The sequence below is a fragment of the Lactuca saligna genome, chromosome 5, assembly GCF_052625555.1.
Source record: "Lactuca saligna cultivar CGN05327 chromosome 5, ASM5262555v1, whole genome shotgun sequence".
Taxonomy (NCBI): Eukaryota; Viridiplantae; Streptophyta; class Magnoliopsida; order Asterales; family Asteraceae; genus Lactuca; species Lactuca saligna.
Window position 1 is genome coordinate 244,172,153 of NC_136421.1, and position 20,401 is coordinate 244,192,553.

At 32.3% G+C, this 20,401-nt stretch overlaps 1 protein-coding gene across 1 annotated transcript; it reads left to right on the forward strand.

Moving 5' to 3' along the window:
- Positions 1–11,405: 11,405 nt before the first annotated feature.
- Positions 11,406–13,101, forward strand: LOC145046453 (protein FAR1-RELATED SEQUENCE 5-like). Its single transcript, XM_078994740.1, has 5 exons — positions 11,406–11,698; positions 11,812–11,915; positions 12,025–12,068; positions 12,185–12,605; positions 12,680–13,101. Exons 1-5 carry the CDS (start codon positions 11,406–11,408, stop codon positions 13,099–13,101), a joined length of 1,284 nt encoding a protein of 427 aa, XP_078850866.1.
- Positions 13,102–20,401: the final 7,300 nt, after the last annotated feature.

The window sequence follows — 20,401 nt, forward strand, 5'->3', positions numbered from 1 at the left end:
TGCTAATTTACGCTATGTTTTTTATAAGATAAAAAAAAAAAGGCGCCCCATATGTAATAGTTTAATATAAAGTTACTTAGGGACCACTTTAAATTAAAGTCTTTACATTATTTATATGTATTTATATACGGTGTACGTTTTACTAATCACTTAAATTGAGCGCTTTAATTATTCACTAAACACATGTTAAAGACCAGAATACCATACGTGCGTGCCATAAAAAAAAGGTAACATAACACTGTTTGCAGTGTTTGGTTAATTATGTCTATAGATTAGAAGAGGATTATAGCGTTTTTTATACCAGTTACTTTCCCCAAACAAACATTATCAGTTTATCACGAATTCATGTTTCTTGATATTTTATTTTATTGAAGATCAGAAGATTAGAAGATCTGAAGATATAAAGATTTATATTATTACATTAAATATTCTCGATGGTTTTATCAATTTGCCATTCTATGATTTCTTTTAAAGAAGACTGTTAACATCGAAACCCTACCTATAATTACTTTTTGTTTTGTAAGAATATGATGGTAAGACTGGAACGATATCGAAGCATCTTACCATAACAGTTTTTTTTTTTTTTTTTGAACAACAAAAATTAATCAATTTATGTAAAACACACTGGCAAGCAGATGAAAAATTACAAATAACAAGCAATGGACCACAATAAAAATATTTATTTCATATGAGTTGCGGTTTATATCAAAGATAAGGTGTGTGTGTATATATATATATATATATATATATATATATATATATATATATATATATATATATATATATATATATATATATATATATATATATATATATATATATATATATATATATATATATATATATATATATATATATATATATATATATATATATATATAGGGAAGAGTTATATGGAAAATAAATGATTAGGGCAACACATATTTGAACCAATGAAAACATGATAACACATCACTTCCACAATAACTTCCACAATAACTTCCACAATACATTACTTGTAAAGAAAGAAATGGACACGTGTCATTTGATTATTGGTTCCGGTAGATGTTGTCCTAGTTATTTGTTTTCCATAGAACTCATTCCTATATATATATATATATATATATATATATATATATATATATATATATATATATATATATATATATATATATATATATATAGGGTAAAGTGAATATACCTAACAACTTTATATAAACTTAGGTATCTAACTCCATAATACTACATGAGTTTGTATCATATTTACATTGTAATTGACTAAGGTTTTTAAACTCCAACAACATAACTTGATTACTTACAAAATCATTGGATTTTCAACAATATCTTTCTTTTACATCACGTCTTTCTATTGAATACCACCTGATGGGCTTCATATCCTACCGCTACAAATGAAAGGGTGTAGGAGAAATATAATGATGAATTTCCAAAAAAATTTGAAGTAAATCAAGTTTCGGAATGAAGTTTAAGAATCGTGGATGATTGCAATGAAAATTTAATACAAAATGACGTAGTTTGATGAGGTTAGGTACCTAAGCTTATATAAGGTTGTTAGGTATATTCACTTTACCCATATATATATATATATATATATATATATATATATATATATATATATATAGAGAGAGAGAGAGAGAGAGAGAGAGAGAGGTAGGTTCAATTGAGAAAATAAAAAATGTTGAGAATAAGGGAATCATTCTCAGCCAATTATTTATCTAACATGTTCAAATTAAAAAAAAATACGCGTGTCCATTTTTATTAAGGGTATCTTTGTAAATTAGCAACTTTTTTACATAGAACTTACTTGTTAGTGTTATCATGTTCCAATTTGATGATATCTTTATATCGTTTGAATCGGATATGAGGAATTCATTATCAAGATTATTTTCTTTATATAACTCGTTAGCAATTATACGTTTTCATTCCATTAATCGTGAAGTTTTGAATCTATGTTTCAGTTTTCTATTTCTTTTTCAGCTTCTGATTTGATCAGGTATGTATATCGTTTGAATCGGATAGATTGGAGTTATTTATATAACTCGTTAGCAATTATACGTTTTCATTCAATTAATCGTGCAGTTTCGCATCTGTGTTTCAGTTTTCTACTTCGTTTTGAGTTTCCGATTTGATCCGGTATGTATATCGTTTGAATCGGATAGATTAGAGTTCATTATCAAGATTATTACTTTTTATAATTTATTTTGAATTATGCTTATTATATTCCTTTTGGAGTTGTTTCATCGGAGTTCATTATCAAGATTATCAAGTTTCGAATATGTATTGGAGTTATTTCATCGGATTTTTGTTACGTAGTTTGAGATATTTATTTCATCAGTTATATCGTTGTAGTTTTTACGTTCTCTACTGAGAGAGATTGCTTAATTACATCATATGATCATATATGATTTAAGTTTCTTTCAGATATTTTGTACGTTGAGGTGAGATATATTCGAAATTAACCAGGTTTTCATCTTTATGACTTTTTTTGTGAGATATATTCGATATTAATGTCGGAATAGTGTCTAAGGCTGCAACTGTATTAGGCAACTATTTTACCCGATTGTGCATGGTCCTTTTGGGTTGCCTTCACCATAGCAACTTGGTAGGATGATTTATTATGAGTGAATAGATATTATTAATATATTATGGGAATAATATAATGAATAATAATATTGTTATTTGATTAATATAAGTCATAGATTAATTAGAATTAATTTGGTGACTTAAAAAGATTAATTAAATAAGAGGGAATAAACTGTCAATTGTTTGATAGTTACACTTTAGGCTGCATATCCTTATTGGAAAGAGGGCAGACGATTTCTAGGGCTAGGATAAGCCTAAAATCATCCATAGCTTATCTTTGGTAAGGATTAGGATTACTTAGAGTCTAAGTTATCCAATTAGGGTTTAAGGGTAAAACCCTAGGAGCCTTAGAAGTATAAATAGACCCCTTGGGATAGGGAAATCGGCACCTCCTCTACAACAAGGAAACCCTAGCCGATTTCCTCCTCTCTCCTCTCTCTCAAATCATTCTCTTTGCTAGTTGGTGTTTGTAAGCCATTAGAGGAGTGACAATTGTGACTCTATAGCTCCAAGAACAAGAATATCAAACAAGTGTTTCAAGGTATGCTTCTAACTTTGGTTTTGTATTGTTATTATACCTAATTAGCCATTAGGAGTCTTGGATTCAATGCATGTTTAATTAGAGAAACCTAGATCCAAGCATTAGGGTATGTATGCGCACATAGGAATGTTCTTATGTACAAAACCCATCAGTGGTATCAGAGCCTAGATTGACTTCTATTAAATTGATGCTTGATTGTTTGAATGTCAACTACAAAATTCGAATTTTGTGTTTCTGAGTCATGGACTCGGCGAGTCCCATAGTGGACTCGGCGAGTTGGCCTGACTCGGCGAGTCCAGTTTGGGTACTCGGCGAATCCGAGCGTCAGGAAGAGCCAAAATCAGGATTCCTTCATATTTATCTTATGGAAACTTACCTTTATCATATTAGATCAACCCAAATCCGATTTTATGATATATATGACTATATTTTTGATCTAATTGAAGATATTTATCAATTAATAAAATATTTAATTTCCTTATATGATAATTATTAATTATTTTGATTAAATTGGTAAATTGTTTTTTTCAAGAAATAATAAATAAATCAAATATGGATAATTATGTGATTAATTGTTAATTTGAATTATTTGTTGTTTGATCCTTTATGTTTTAAATGTTTAAAACTTGCCCTCAAGTTTTGAAATTTATGTTTTGTGATTAAAAGTTTAATTTAGACAATTTAAATTTCAAACCCTAGAATTTTTTACAAGTTTAAAATCCAACCATATACTAATATAATATTACAAGATTAATATCTATATATATAACTTAAATGCTAGTCTTACCGTTAGTAGACTTCATTCACGAAGCCGGTCTATAAGGTGGGTATAAGGTTACGGCCTATAAAATAGCGCTTAATGGGTGTACAGTCACACCCACCGCTTGCTTGATCGGTGGAGGGTCGTTAGCCGAACGGGTAAGATATGGCAACCTCATCCTCTCATTAAAAGTATAATATGAAATACAAAGTAACTACATGTTTTCTTAAAATTTCCCAATCTTAGTTACTTTAGAAAAAGTGAATTGATGCAATCCCATGAAATTACACTTTGCACCTTGCTAAGAAGTTAGTGGAGCGTGTGTGGTTTACCGGCACACTAATTGGTTCTAAGCAAAGGTGGCAAATGGTGATTCATTGTTTATCATAGTTCGATGGAGCGTGTGTGGTTTAGCGGCACATCGAATAGGTGATCGTTACAATGAAGGCACCATGTGAATTTGCATGGTAATTCACACCCGCTTTGTGATCCTCGGTATCCCACTCACAAACAAGAGGGGCATATCGAGATTTAAACATGCCATTGAAAAGTTTCAATGAATCTCATCCGAACCTAGGAATTCTCAATACATTTAGGACTTAAAGTTATGTTTTTCATGGTGGAGAATTAGTGAATCGTCATTCACTTACCTTCAAATTGTTTGCATATTAGATTACGACATCCCTTTTCTAATGTGTAAATATTGTTGTTGGATTCTAGCCCTAATTTTTCTTATTGGGTGATAATTAGGGATTCACATTCTAATCAATCTTTTTCCTTTCTATTGTAGATGTCAAACGCTAACAACGCTGCTGCTAGTTCATTCACCTTGATGAGCCTTTGTCAAAAGGTCACCTTTGATGGAACGAACTTTAGCGAATGGATAAGATACATTCGCACGATTGCTTGCTATGAGGATAAGGAGTATGTCCTCGATGAGAAGCTCGAGAAAATTAACCCCGAAATCGCTACTCCCGCCGAAATGGCCGCTTTTGAAACTCACGAGCGTGATGCAACGAAGGTACATTGCATCAAGATCGCAACTATGAACTCCGAATTCCAAAAGTCCTACGAGGACATGTATCCGTACGAAATGCACCAATACTTATTGGAGAGATACCATCAAAACGCGAGACAAGAGCGTTATGAGATTTTCACTAACATGATTTCCGCTAAGATGAGTCATGGAGAGTCTCTTACCGTGCACCTGCAAAAGATGCAAAGGTATGTCGACCACCTTCGCGAGTTAAATGTTGACTTTGGGGAAGACTTGGCGATCGACATGGTGCTTCACTCTTTGCCTCCAAGTTACAATCAATTTTGGATGACCTATCAAATGAACAAAGAAGAGGTCACCCTAAGCAAACTCCAAGGTCTCTTGAGGGTCGCTGAGAGCAACTTCAAGGACAAGTCTGTTGCACCAACTCCCAATCCGCCCGCCGCTCCTGTCTTGGAAATTGGACAAGGAAAGGGAAAGAAGAGGAAGGCTTCGTCTAAGAACTATCGCAAGGTTAAAGCCCGAGATGGTGCCTCTTCTAGTGGGACCAAAGTTGATCCCGCTAAGCCCTGCCCTAACACGAAGGAGGCAGAGTGCCACCACTGCCACAAGATAGGACATTGGAAAAGAAGCTGCCCAGAGTACCTGCAAGCCATCAAGGAAGGAAAGATCAAGCCATCTTTCGCAGGTATATACACAATTAAATCTAACGATTCATCTCATGATATTTCTTGGGTTCTTGATACCGGTTGTGGTTACCACATTTGTTCTAATGTGCAGGGACTAAGAAGAAATAGAGATGTGGAGCTTGGAAGAATAAATCTAATCATGGGGAACAGAAGATCGTCGCTTGTGACCAAGATTGGAGTGTATTCTTTAGTGCTTAGGAGTGGTTTATCTTTAGATTTGAACAATTTTTGCTATTCGCCAGAAATGGCTAGAAACATCATTTCATGGTTTGTTTAGACAAGGTTTTAGATTTTCTTTTAATAATGAGAATGGTTCTATTTTGGCTTATCTAAATGGTGTCTCTTACTTTGAATCTATACCATGTAATGGAATTTATGAAACTGTTATGATTGTTGATAACTTAGGAAATGATGTTTTATGCATAGATTCTTCCAATAGTATGGATAAGGCATCCTTATGGCATTGTCGTCTTGGACATGTCAACAAGAAACGCATAGCCCAACTCCAAAAGGATGGAGTGTTGGAGTCATTCGACCTTAGGGAAGATGACACATGCGAGTCTTGTTTACTTGGAAAGATGACTAAGTCACCCTTCGCTGGTACGTGCGAAAGGGGTAAGGGTCTATTGGATCTCATACATACCGATGTGTGTGGACCATTTAGATCTACCACGAAGGATGGAAACCGCTTCTACGTGACTTTTACCGATGGCTATAGTAGATATGGGTATATCTACTTAATCAAGCAAAAGTCAGAAACTTTTGAAAAGTTCAAAGAGTTCAAAAATGAAGTGGAGAATCAATTGGGCAGGAAAATCAAGATGCTTCGATCCGATTGAGGAGGAGAGTACCTAAGTCTTGAATTCCACGATTATCTCAAGGAGTGTGGAATAGTTTCACAATTGACGCCACCTAGGACACCACAATTGAATGGTGTGGCAGAAAGGCATAATCGAACCTTGTTGGACATGGTTCGCTCTATGATGAGTCGGGCTTCGCTATCTATCTCTTTTTGGGGGTATGCCTTAGAGACTGTCGCCCATATCCTTAACCGAGTCCCTACTAAGAAGGTTGCCAAAACACCTCACGAGATGTGGATGGGGAAAGTTCCTTCGTTAGCACATATCAAGGTTTGGGGTTGCGAGGCTTTCGTAAGACGAGATACTCACGACAAGCTCGAACCTCGTAATGAGCGATGTATTTTCATCGGCTACCCGCAGAAATCCTTTGGATATCTCTTCTATAGACCGAAGGACAATGTTGTTTTTGTTGCGAGGAGAGGAGTTTTCCGAGAGCGAGAACTCATAGGCCAAGGAGACAGTGGGAGGAAAATCGATCTTGAAGAGATTCAAGAGTCGATAGATGAAGGAAACTCTACCACTGGCACTCAACCCAAGGAGGAAACTCCGGTTGAACCGATTGACATATCATTACCTCTTAGACGTTCTAAAAGAGTTAGAGTTCAACCCCAGCTGTATGGTTTTCATATTACTACCGAAGGGGACACGTATATTAGTGATAGTACACTAGTAAACCTAGATGAACCTAATAGCTATAAGGAAGCCATGGTAGGCACAGAGTCTGCAAAATGGAAAGAGGTAATGGATAGCGAGATCCAATCCATGTACGATAACCAAGTTTGGAATTTGGTTGATAATGTGCCCGGACGTAAGACCGTTGGGTGCAAATGGATCTTCAAGAAGAAGACCGATGTGGATGGAAAAGTACACACGTATAAAGTGTGATTGGTTGCGAAGGGCTTTACTCAAACTCCCGGAGTTGACTATGAAGAGACCTTCTCACCAGTTGCGAAGATAAAATCTATTAGAGTGATGCTAGCTATTGCCGCATTTCATGATTATGAGATTTGGCAAATGGATGTCAAGACCGCTTTCCTTAACGGGAAGTTGGCTGAGGATGTTTACATGGCTCAGCCAGAGGGGTTTGTGGATCCGAAGCATCCAAATAGAGTGTGTAAGCTTGAAAAGTCCATTTATGGACTTAAGCAAGCGTCTCATAGATGGAATCTTTGCTTCGATGAGAAAGTCAAAGAGTTTGGATTTGTACGAAGCGAAGATGAATCGTGTGTATATGTCAAAGCCAGTGGGAGTATAGTAAGCTTCCTCGTTCTATATGTCGATGACATATTACTCATAGGAAACGACGTACCGAATCTGCAGGAAGTTAAGTCCTGGCTCGGGAAGTGCTTCGCTATGAAGGACCTCGGAGAGGCTTCTTATATTTTGGGAATAAGGATAGTAAGAGAGAGAAGTAAGAGATTAATAGGACTTAGTCAAAACACTTACTTAGAGAAGGTACTAAAACGTTTTAGTATGGAAAACTCAAAGAAGGGAGAATTACCGATACAAAGTAATGCAAAGTTGAGTAAGACTCAAAGTCCGAGTACCAAAGCCGAGATAGCTGAAATGAGCCGAGTTCCATACGCTTCCGCAGTTGGCTCAATCATGTACGCTATGACTTGTAATCGCCCTGATGTAGCCTTTGCTTTGAGCATGGTTAGTAGATATCAAGGGAACCCTGGCAGAGCCCATTGGATTGCGGTGAAGAATATCCTTAAGTACCTTCAGAGGACGAAGGAATGGTTCTTAGTCCTCGGAAGGAGTGATGACTTGAAGGTGCGAGGGTATAGTGACGCCAACTTTCAGACCGACAGGGACAACGACCGTTCGCAGTCGTGTTGGGTCTTTACCCTGAATGGAGGAGCAGTAACTTGGAAAAGTTCCAAGTAGGAAACCATAGCTGATTCAACGTGCGAATCAGAGTACATTGCAGCGAGCGAAGCGTCGAAGGAGGCAATATGGCTGAAGAACTTCATTGGTGATCTTGGAGTCGTACCTGCCATAAAGGAGCCCATGGAGATTTTCTGTGATAATTAGGGAGCGGTTGCCTTGACCAAGGAACCAAGAGATCATGGTAGATCACGACATATTGACAGAAAATAACACTTTATAGACATCGTGTAGAAGAAGGACAACTCGTAGTGAAGATGATATCATCAGAAGATAACCCAGCATATCCGCCTACGAAGGGACTGAGTAGGGTTAAGCATTTGCTGCATGCTAGGAGTATTGGGCTGAAGGATGATATTAGCATAGATTAGATAGTATTAGAAGCATATAATAGATAAATGTAATTAACATTTGATGATTAAATAAAGGAGTTTTATTTATAAGTAATGTTACTGTCTTATGTTAATTGTTTAACTATTGTTTCATTTTGCATGTTTTGACTTCCAGAATAATTGAGTTTATTAAGAATAATCGAATTATTCAGATTGTCCACAATCGTTCATATGTCAGAAGTAGATATGAATGAAGATTGTCATGAATAGGTGTGTAGATTGTCTAAATGGTTTTAGACATAGCAAAAGATTGTTGCAACGTTCATGAGTGCTTATGAACTAGTTTTGAGCATTGGAACAAACCCGCGCTTGCTGGAATCACCTTATGGAATCTGATAAAAAGGGTGATCTCAAGACGATAATATCATATAGTCTTAAAACCTAGATATATGGTTTGTTATTTGCTAATTGATTGTACATTGATAATGCGAAAACGCATTGGTAACTCAATGTTATAAAACGCATTGTTGTGTATAGTTGGTTAATGAATAAGTAAATGCATATAAGTCGAAGTTTATCTGTAACTTTTATCCTAAGAAGGAAAAAGTGATATCTCGGCCGCTCGATAATTTGATTTGACTTATGTGTCGGGCCCGGTCAGAACTGAATTGATGTGTTCGATTAAGTTCTATGTCAAATAAATCGGAGATCGAGAAACCAAATGCTATACTAATCATTCCATAGAATTGTCAACATGATATCTAATAGAGGACTGTACGATCTCTTATCTAAAGGACAAAATTGATTAGATCAGAGTTATGACAGCATCTTTGAGAGCTACGATTGCAAATAGGATTGTACTTGTGCATATAGTTACTAGACTTATCCAAGTGGGAGACTGTTGGAATAGTGTCTAAGGCTGCAACTGTATTAGGCAAGTATTTGACCCGATTATGCATGGTCCTTTTGGGTTGCCTTCACCATAGCAACTTGGTAGGATGATTTATTATGAGAGAATAGATATTATTAATATATTCTGGGAATAATATAATGAATAATAATATTGTTATTTGATTAATATAAGTCATAGTTTAATTAGTATTAATTTGGTGACTTAAAGAGATTAATTAAATAAGAGGGTATAAACTATCAATTGTTTGATAGTTACACTTTAGGCTGTATATCCTTATTGGAAAGAGGGTGGACGATTTCTAGGGCTAGGATAAGCCTAAAATCGTCCATAGCTTATCTTTGGTAAGGATTAGGATTAATTAGAGTCTAAGTTATCCAATTAGGGTTTAAGGGTAAAACCCTAGGAGCCTTACAAGTATAAATAGACCCCTTGGGATAGGGAAATCGGTACCTCCTCTATAGAAAGGAAACCCTGGCCGATTTCCTCCTCTCTCCTCTCTCTCAAATCATTCTCTTTGCTAGTTGGTGTTTGTAAGCCATTAGAGGAGTGACAATTGTGACTCTATAGCTCCAAGAACAAGAAGGTCAAACAAGTGTTTCAAGGTATGCTTCTAACTCTAGTTTTGTATTGTTCTTATACCTAATTAGCCATTAGGAGTCTTGGATTCAATGCATGTTTAATTAGAGAAACCTAGATCCAAGCATTAGGGTTTGTATGCGCACATAGGAATGTTCTTATGTACAAAACCCATCAATTAAGATTGTTTTTGTTTATTTATATAGATCATGTGGTGTATTATGTCGAATTCTAGTGTTATTGATGGTGATTTGTATTCTTCTATGAGTGAGAGTGAAGAAGAAGATGTTAAGAACTCATTTTTTTTAAGGTATCAGTTATTGAATTATTTTGTTGTTTTTAATTTTATTGATTATCATTTATTTACATATGAATATGTTAATATGAATAAATTGTTGTCTTATTCATATATGAATAAACGTGTGATAATTGTAATTTCGAATTTATTTATTTTTTCGTTTTATTCATATATGAATAAGTGATGTTTTATTTACAGATGAATATGTTAAAATGAATAAATTGTTGTCTTATTTATATATGAATAAACGTGTATTAATTGTAATTTCGAATTTATTATTTTTTTCGTTTTATTCATATATGAATAAGTTATGTTTTATTTTATATATTTTGAATCCTCATGAATTTTATGTATTCATATATGAATGTTTTATTCATATATGAATGTTTTTTGTTTTATTTATATGAGTTTTATGTATTTATATATATTATTGTTTTATTCATGCATTATTATTTTAGGTGGTGAATCTTCAAGTTCAGTACATGATGCATAATATTTTGATGATATAATTGGAGAACATGTCTATAAGCCAGATGTACCTATTCAACTTATTCCTTTTAGGGGTTTAATCTTCAAATCATTAAAGTTGGCTATCAAAATGTATTCTGAGTATGCTGAAATTGGTGGTTTTGATGTTAGACTGAGCACACAGTCAAGGTTTGATAACAAGATTATAAAGAAGAAACATGTTATATGTAATCGTGGTGGTAAACAGAAAAAGAAATCTTGTGACACATTAGGTACAAGTGGTGTTAGGAGGAAACGAAATTCAAATTCAAGAGCTATTGGTTGTCAAGCAAAGATTATATTTGAATCTGTGTATGGAACTCCAGATTATAAAGTCTTTCAGTTTGATGAACTTCACAACCATCCACTTGAGAAGAGAAGCGATTTAAAAAGGCGAGACAAATGTTATATTCAGAAAAAGAGTTTATTGTGCGTGCTTCCACATCAAAAATAGGTCCAACTATGGCTCATAAGTTGAGGGCAAGTCTGAGAGGTGGGTATGAGTTTGTAAAGCCCAAAGTAGTTGACTATAAAAATCTAAGGAGAGATATCAACAGGGTTATTGGTTATAAAGATGCCCAAATGATAGTAGACACAATGAATGACCGTCGAGCTCACTATCCAAATTACTCATTTGAGTTTAATTGTCAAGATGATGTTTTGGACTGTATGTTTTGGGCTGATGAAATGGAGAAGGCATATTATGCTGAATTTGGTGATGTTATCTCATTTGATGCGACTTTCCGAACAAACAAGTAAGTTATTTTATCTACTCATGTTTATAGCTTATTCATATATGAATATTTTTATATTCACTGATTAATACATCAAAAATTGACTCTAATGAACATTTTTTTTTGTGTGTTAGGTATCGAATGGTTTTTGTTCCATTTACTGCTATTGACCATCATAAAAAATCGGTTACTGTTGGATCTGGGTTGCTAAGCAATGAAAGCATTGAGTCTTACTTTGGTTTCTTAAAGCATTTCTTAAAACTCATGGGAAAGAACCAACACTTGTTTTAACTGATCAAGATGCCGCAATAAAACAAGCTGTTGAGAATGTGTTTCGTAATTCAAAGCACCGATTATGTATGTGGCATATAATGAAAAAGTTGAAAAAAAGGTATTATTTTAATTTATTTCAAATATATTACTTATTAGTATATTCATTTATGAATATTGATTGTTATTTTACTTATTATTATTTATTCATTTATGAATATTTTTGTTTTAATACAGATATCAGATGATTTATTTACAAACACAGACTTTAGAAAAAGGTTTTCGAAGCCTGTTTGGGACATTAATATGAAACCTGATGTTTTTGAGGTGAAGTGGGGTTTGCTTATGAAGGAATTCAATATTGAAGACACAAGATGGTTTAAAGACATGTTTACAATACGTGATTCATGGATACCTGGATATTTTAGTGATATTCCAATGTGTGGTTTGATGAAGACTACATCGAGGTCAGAGAGTATGAATTCATTCTTTAATACATATTCAGAAAGTGGGAATTTACTTTTGAATTTCATGATGAATTACGACACTGCCATTCAAAAGCAAAGGAATACTCAACGAGAGCTTGATAGGGCATCAAGGAAAGCATCATATAAAATGCAAACACCTCGAGATGTGGTGTTAAAGAAATTCCTGAAAGGTACATTTTGAAGAGATGGAGAAAGGATGTGATATCAAGAAATTATTGTTTTAGTTCTGTTCAATCCGATTCAGGTGATTGTGAGAATGTAAAGCTAGTCAATGATTCATATTATAGTTTTGAATCATGTTTGGATATTGTAAGAGATGACAAAAAGAGATTGGCTTTGTTTGCTGAGAAACAACAAATGTTGTTGAAGGAATTTGAGAGTGATTATATTTCTCCTGGATTGAAAAGCAAGACAGATGGTGAAGTCGTATGCAAGCTTTTGGGTGTTACTATTCCTATTCCAGAAGAGATTAATATTCATGTTCCTGAAGTTCAAAGCAATAAAGGTTCTGGAATCAAGAAAAGAATTCCAAGTGCAGGTGAAGTAGCATATGAAAATTCTAAAAAAGAACATAGAATGTGTTCAGGATGTGGAAAGCGAGTTCCACACAATTTACGTACTTGTCCAGAAAGAGTTGGAGCTGCTAAATCAGCAAAAGACAGTTAGAGATTTTTTTATTCATTTATGAATATATGCAGATAAAAACAATAAACAATAATATTCATGTATGAATAATACACATTTATATTGATATGGTAAATTGATATGTTGATATTTGTTTTTTAAATTACTATAAAATAAGTTATATTGATATTGTGAATTATTTATAAATGAATATAAATATGTGAAATTTGTTATACTAATAAATAAGTAATATTCATATATGAACTTTTTTATGTTAATATCCGAACTTTGTTATACTAACATATTACTTTGAACTTATTCATAAATGAATATATCATATTCGTATTCATTTATGAATAAATAAAAATAAATTTTGAAAATATTTGAATATAAAAAAATAACATAAATAAGCAAACTTGTTTCTACTAATAAGTTAGTTATATTCATATATGAAATTTGTTATATTCATATATGAACTTTGTTATACTGACATATTACTCCTAATTTAATCATAAATGAAGATATCATATTCGTATTCATTTATGAATAAACATAAATAAACTTTGAAAATATTTAAATATAAAAAACTGACAGAAATAAGCGAAGTTGTTTCTATTACATAATCATTCAACACAAGATGATAAAAGCTGTTCATAAGCATTTCACAAAATATTAAAATGATGTTCAACAATATTTATCAAACAATTTAAAACTTGTTTCGCAGAATCATCTTACATGTACTTCAAATCCATTCATCTTCAACACAAACTGTTCTATAGCATCACACTTCAACATTCTTTCATCTTCACAAGCAATCATTAATATTCTTTTAACCTTTTTTGCATAGCCTTGTATGCATGATCAGTACGCACTTTGAATTCAACTTTTTGATATTTTTCAGCAAGATCCAACACCTTAGCCTTCAACATGTTAATTTCAAAAGTTAGCATTATGTGTGCATATCTTTACCTGAGCTTCTCTAAAGTAGTTTGTTGAACTGCACTTTCTTTATGAAGACTTGGTTTCCACTTTGAGAATGGTTGTCCCATATAGGTCTCCATATGTCTCATTGCAAAGACCCCACAATCAACTTTGTTTTTAGCTGTTCTCCATGACATTTCAGGTCGTTGGGGTTTGATACTTTCTTTTGAGATTGCATTTGCTCTTGGATGGTTTATTTCTTTAAAGTATTTCACAAAAAAAAAAATCCGATCATTAAATAAAATAAAAGTTAGATATGTAATAAATTGGTTCTTTTATGTTGTTGTGAACTTGGTACATACCAAAGGTTTCATTATTACTCCGAATTTCCCTTCATAATCCCCCTCAACTGAACTATTGTCTAGAATTTCAATTGACGGTTTCTTTAAGTTGAAGACAATCACAAAAATTTGAGCACTTTTAACAACTGGAAAGAATACTTGTTTTTATGTATATAATGGTAAGTACTTTGTTGATAAAATATAGAGTAAATTACACGAATCGTCCCTCGTGTAGGTGCCAAAAGGCACGTTTAGTCCTTATTTTCAAAAATTAACTCGGACCGTCTCTCATCCGGATGAAACTTGCACGTTTCATCCCTCGTTAGTTTTAATCGACACGCTTCATCCCTTCCCAGACATGAAAAGACTATAATGCCCTTGTACATTATTATTTTTAATTAATTTATTATTTAACTATTATTTATATCTTTTAAAATAAAGATGGTACCACCTAGACACCTACCACCCTTGCCCTTCGTTCATGTTCGAGATCTACTTTTCTTTGATTGAATACTTACAAACAATTTCATAGCATGTATAGCAAGATCGAGCACTTTTTTTGGATCATCATCGGAGGAATTGATTCACGACCCTGTTTCCCCAAATCTGGCATTGTGTCCCCCCAAAATGTGTTTTAAATCTCTAAACTTGATGTTCAAACACATGACGAGTTCCAGATCTGTTTTTTCCGACTGGATAGTGGATACTGTCAGATAATTTGATCGCACGTATAGCAGAATCGAATGCCTTTTTTGGATCATCACCAGAAGACATTAATTCACGATTTCAACCTTAGTTTCTTACTAAAAGCTTTAGATTTCGTTTTCGATTCAGTTTTGGAATTTTCGACGGAGATGAAGGTTTAGCAACCGGAGATTCATTCGATTGATTCAACTGATTTGTTTTCCTGTTGTCATAAACTATTACAACGGTTACTGATTGTTCCTTCTCCTCATTTTTTACTTTGATGTTTGAAAAATCACCTCAAGCAAATTGGTGTTGATTTCTTAAAGGGCTGATTTTAGGTTTCAGGATATCATCTTCAAAATCGATGCTGATACAGGTTTTAGATTAGGATTTTCTATTTATTAGAGTTAGATTTTGGTTTGTTTTGGTTCCAGATTTTAGAAAATTGGTATTGATTTCATCTTCGTTTAAGCTTTAGATTATGGTTTTAGTATTAGATTTCAGATTGTGGTTCTAGTTTCAGATTTGGTGGTTGAAGGAGGCAACAATGGTGAATGCAGGAGATGTCGGTGGTGGTGTCGAAATGTATTCGATAGTGATTTGGTGGAGGACTGTTTCAAAAGAGAGAATGAGAGGACGATGAGGAACGATGGACAAAAGGAGGTGGGATCACAAATATTTAATATCTTTTAAAATAATTATATACTTAAATTAAAGGCAATATAAATAAATTAAAACATTAAAAGAAATTATTAAGGGCAATATAGTCATTTTATGTCTGGAGGGATCAAACGTGTCAGTTACATCCAAATGAAGGACGGTCTGAGTTAATTTTTGAAATTAGGGACTATACGTGCCTTTTGGTACCTGCACGAGGGACGATTCGTGTAATTTACTCTAAAATATATATAAAAAAAACAACTTTAATTAACATACCATATCAATATCTTTTATGTTCAAGATTTTTTTGTACCCATTGGTACTGTCATGAAAGTTCTCTTTGAATTTTTCATACTTTCTTTCATCAAACAATGTTGAAGTTAGATAAGCAGTCTGTAACCAATATAATCATATGTGAATTTTGATTGAATATATATAATTATGTTAAAGAATACATCATATTTGTATAATCATATGTGAATTTAAGTTGTAAAAAAATATAATATTCATAAATGAATACATCATATTGGTGTATTCATTTATGAAAAAGGAAGGAATTAAGGTTAGAACATAAACTTACAGAAACTCCAACTTTCAAGAAGAGTCTGTATGGTGAATTTCCAAAATCCCTTTCCAGTTTTTGGTGGTTAAGTAAATCAGACCAAGTGTCTAAAACTTCTCCAAAAATCTCTGTGTTTGCATATAGACTTTCCATAACTGCTCTTTCTGATATCTGACCATATTTTGTCTGGACAACCACATCTCTGCAAATATATAATCAAAATGTCATAGATTATTATCTATATAATAATCATATACGAATATATATATAAAATAAAGTTACTTACGATGTATTGCCTTGTAAGTTGAACAACCATTCACAGACAATACTCTCCTGATGTGTCAGTTTGGGTTTTGTGTCTGTTATTCTGCATTTGAAAGGTGATTTGAAAGCATCAGCAAGCTTCTTCTCTCTTGGTTGATCCAGATCATGCTTTGATGGTCCTACTTTAGTAGGAATTGATACAGAGATTGGATTTGGATTAAGAACATTTTTCTTTGCTAATCTGATAACAACCTTCTGATGGTCGTCTTTGATTTGTTTCTTTGTAAGTGCTTTTTTTGGTGAAGATTCATTAGATTTTTTACTTGAAGTTTGATTTGAATCTTGACTGAGACCTAGACTAAAGCTTGGATGAGTATTTGCATGCCAGGAGATTTATCATATAAATATTTGTAAGTTAATTATAATATTTGAGTTTATATTTTGAAATGTTTATCCAAATTGTTACCTCCTTTATTTCCTTTTGTCTTGTCAGCTTTTTCTCCTTTCTTGTTTTGATTTTCTGACTTTTTCTTTCCTGAAAGATAAAGAAATGTGATTAAGTAATTCATATGTGAATAAGTAATGTATTCACTTATGAATAAGTAATACATATCATTATTTATGAATAAGTAATACTATATTTTTTATTTATTCATATATTGTGTTATTCATTTATGAATAATAAAACTTACTATATTCATTTATTAGTGAATCAACTATTTACCTCTATCTTCTGCATTTTCTTTTTCAATTTCTGTTTGTTTTTCTTCACATCCATCTTTCGTGTTCTTAGCTTCCGTTCCTCCTTCATTTCTATCTTCAGAGTTTTCCTTGCCTGAAACATATACATCATATATGAATATTTTTTATTATTTATTCATTTATATAATATATTATTTATTTATGAATAAACAATGTTATTAAAAAAATCAATATAAATATTGTAATATATTTTAAATCATTCATTTACCTGTATAATCTCCCTTTGTTTTTTCAACTTTTGTTCCTTGTTCATGTACACCTTCTGATTTTTCCTTTTCTGCAAGAGTATTAGTTTTACCTGTACTCATTGGTGACCCTGGTCAAAAGTTAACAAACAAAATTGTTATTGTGTATTGATATTTTTATATATTTTTTTAAAAATAAAATTAAGACAAAATTTACCTATATCAATATTATCAAAAATAGTTTTCATTTCAGGGTGATTCCAGATTTCATCTTCTTGACTATTTAAACTTGAAACTCCAATTCCAAGGACATTGTCCACAATATTGTCAACAACTTTATCCAACAAATTTTGATTTTTAGTTTGTTGAATAGTCTTTTCATGATTATTTGTTTCCTCAGCATGATCATCTTTTTCTTCTTCATCATTCTGATTTTCATTCCTCTTTGCATCTTTCTCTTTTACTCTAATTTCACCTTCTTTTTATTCTTATCTGCATCATTCTGTATTCCTTCATTATCTGCTTCATTTGAATCAAGCAAATAATCTACTTCTGGTTGACTTGCACCATTATCACTGTCTTCTTCACCATTTCCCTCTTTATCTTCATTTTCTGTTTGATCATTTGTTTTTTGACCCGTTATTGGTGTCAAATTGATTCCTTCAACTCCAATTTCATTAATTGGAAAATTAAAAAGTGTTGTGCTTTCAGTTTTTTCTTCAACAATCATATTTTTCATCTTTTCTTTGAAAATTCTTAAACTTTCCTTTTCAGGTAACTTTGTCATCGCATCATTAAGCTTTGAATTCAGCTTTTCCTTCATCCTCTCAAAACTATTAATCATTTTTGATATTTTTGATTCATATGCCTATGTAACAAAAAGAAGTATATGATTAGAATTTAATATAATAATTTAATGTAATCATATATTATTAACATGTTAAAACTAATTACCTCAACAGAATAATCTTCATCTTTATCAGAATCACTGTCTTCGAGATCTGTATCTCCTTCATTTTGTTCATTAACAAATTCTTCGTTTAATTCTCCAACTCCAAATCTACCTTTTTCTTATTCAAATGTCTCTCGATATCTAATCTTCTCTGAACTCCAATAACAAATTGTTGGACGTTTACGTGTTACTGTTAAAGCTTCCGAGTGGATGTTATCAGCATAGAACAACTGCACATAAATGATAACTAATTGATATTCATATAGGAACAAGTAATATTATTTTTTACTTATTCATAAATGAATAAGTAATGTAAAGCATTACGTGTGAACAAATATATTTTTCTTATTCATATATGAATATTTGCTATTAGATTATGAATAATCAATATTATTAAAAATTGAGTATAAACATTATAATAACTTACCACCAAGAAAGCTGAAGGTCCAACAAAGAAGCTGTTATCTGAGTATGGTATGTATGAGTTTTTTGTTCTGACAAGACAGTCCAAAACATAGCTGCACCAGTCTATGTTGCTGATGTCTGTTTTTCTTGAAATATAACTCAAGGGAAACAGGTTGCATCTTCCCATTGATGTTGACTCGCAAAAAGTGTTGACAAACAGAACTAAGAAGTTTAATTTGAAATTGAAATCAGCTTGTGTGGTAGAAACAATAACATTTTTGATTGCACTCAGTCGGATGATTGAATCTTTTTTAAATAGTTGCTTCCATTCATCATAACTTTTATCATCCTTAGGCCATTGATCCAGTTGTGTAAGTTTGGTTCCACCAATTGGTATGCCTAACATGTCATGAACAGACTCTGCTGTTACTTTCAATTCCTTTCCTTCAATATCTATCACCATTCTCTCATAATCAAATTTTTGAAGAACATAAAATCCCAACTTCAGTGGTATATCCGTGATTTTCATTTTTAACAAAGCTCCAAAACCCATAGATCTTACAGATTCTTTTTGTTCTTTGCTCATCCCAAGGATTATAGATAGTAATGCCTCTGTTGAACATCTGTTTTTCATTGAATAAAATTCTTTTACCATTTGTTTTTTTTTTCTTTTTGTCTTTTTTGATTGGTGACTCCCCCTTTTTTTTTTTTGCCTTCTTCGATGGATGACTACTTTCAAAATCAGAGTCTGAATCTTGTAGTTGTTGTTGTTTTTCAGGAGTTTTCCTACTTTGATGTTTCATTTTCTTTGGTACTTTAGTTTCTTTTTTATCTGGGAAATTAAAACATATAATATTTGAATAAGTTACTGATATATGAATATGATATATGCTCGTTGATTTATTAATATTTATTTATTTCAAAAATATAACTAATATATACAATTTTATTATATATGAATATATTAGATATGATAGGAATTTTGTACATTTCGCATTTTTCCTCTTCCGCATTGATCTTGTTTCTCTCATTGTTGGTGAATCTTTATCGAAAATGTTAGTGTTCTCACCTTCATTCAATAGTAAGTAGAAGATAAATGAGTTTGATATTTACGAATGAATATTTGAATAAAACATATGTATTCATATTTTTTTATTCACATATGAATATGTTTTGTTATATTCATATGTGAATAGAACATATGTAAGTGATTCTTGTTGTATTCACATTTGAATAATGTATGTATGGCAACAAGCTATGTTCTATTCATATGTGAATATAACATACATATTCACGAATGAATATTCGAATAAAACATATGTATTCATATTTTTTTTATTCACGTATGAATATGTTTTGTTATATTCATATGTGAATAGAACATATGTAAGTGATTCTTGTTGTATTCGCATTTGAATAATGTATGTATGGCAGCAAGATATGTTCTATTCATATGTGAATATAACATACATATTCACGAATGAATATTTGAATAAAACATATGTATTCATATTTTTTTATTCACATATGATTATGTTTTGTTATATTCATATGTGAATAGAACATATGTAAGTAATTCTTGTTGTATTCACATATGAATAAT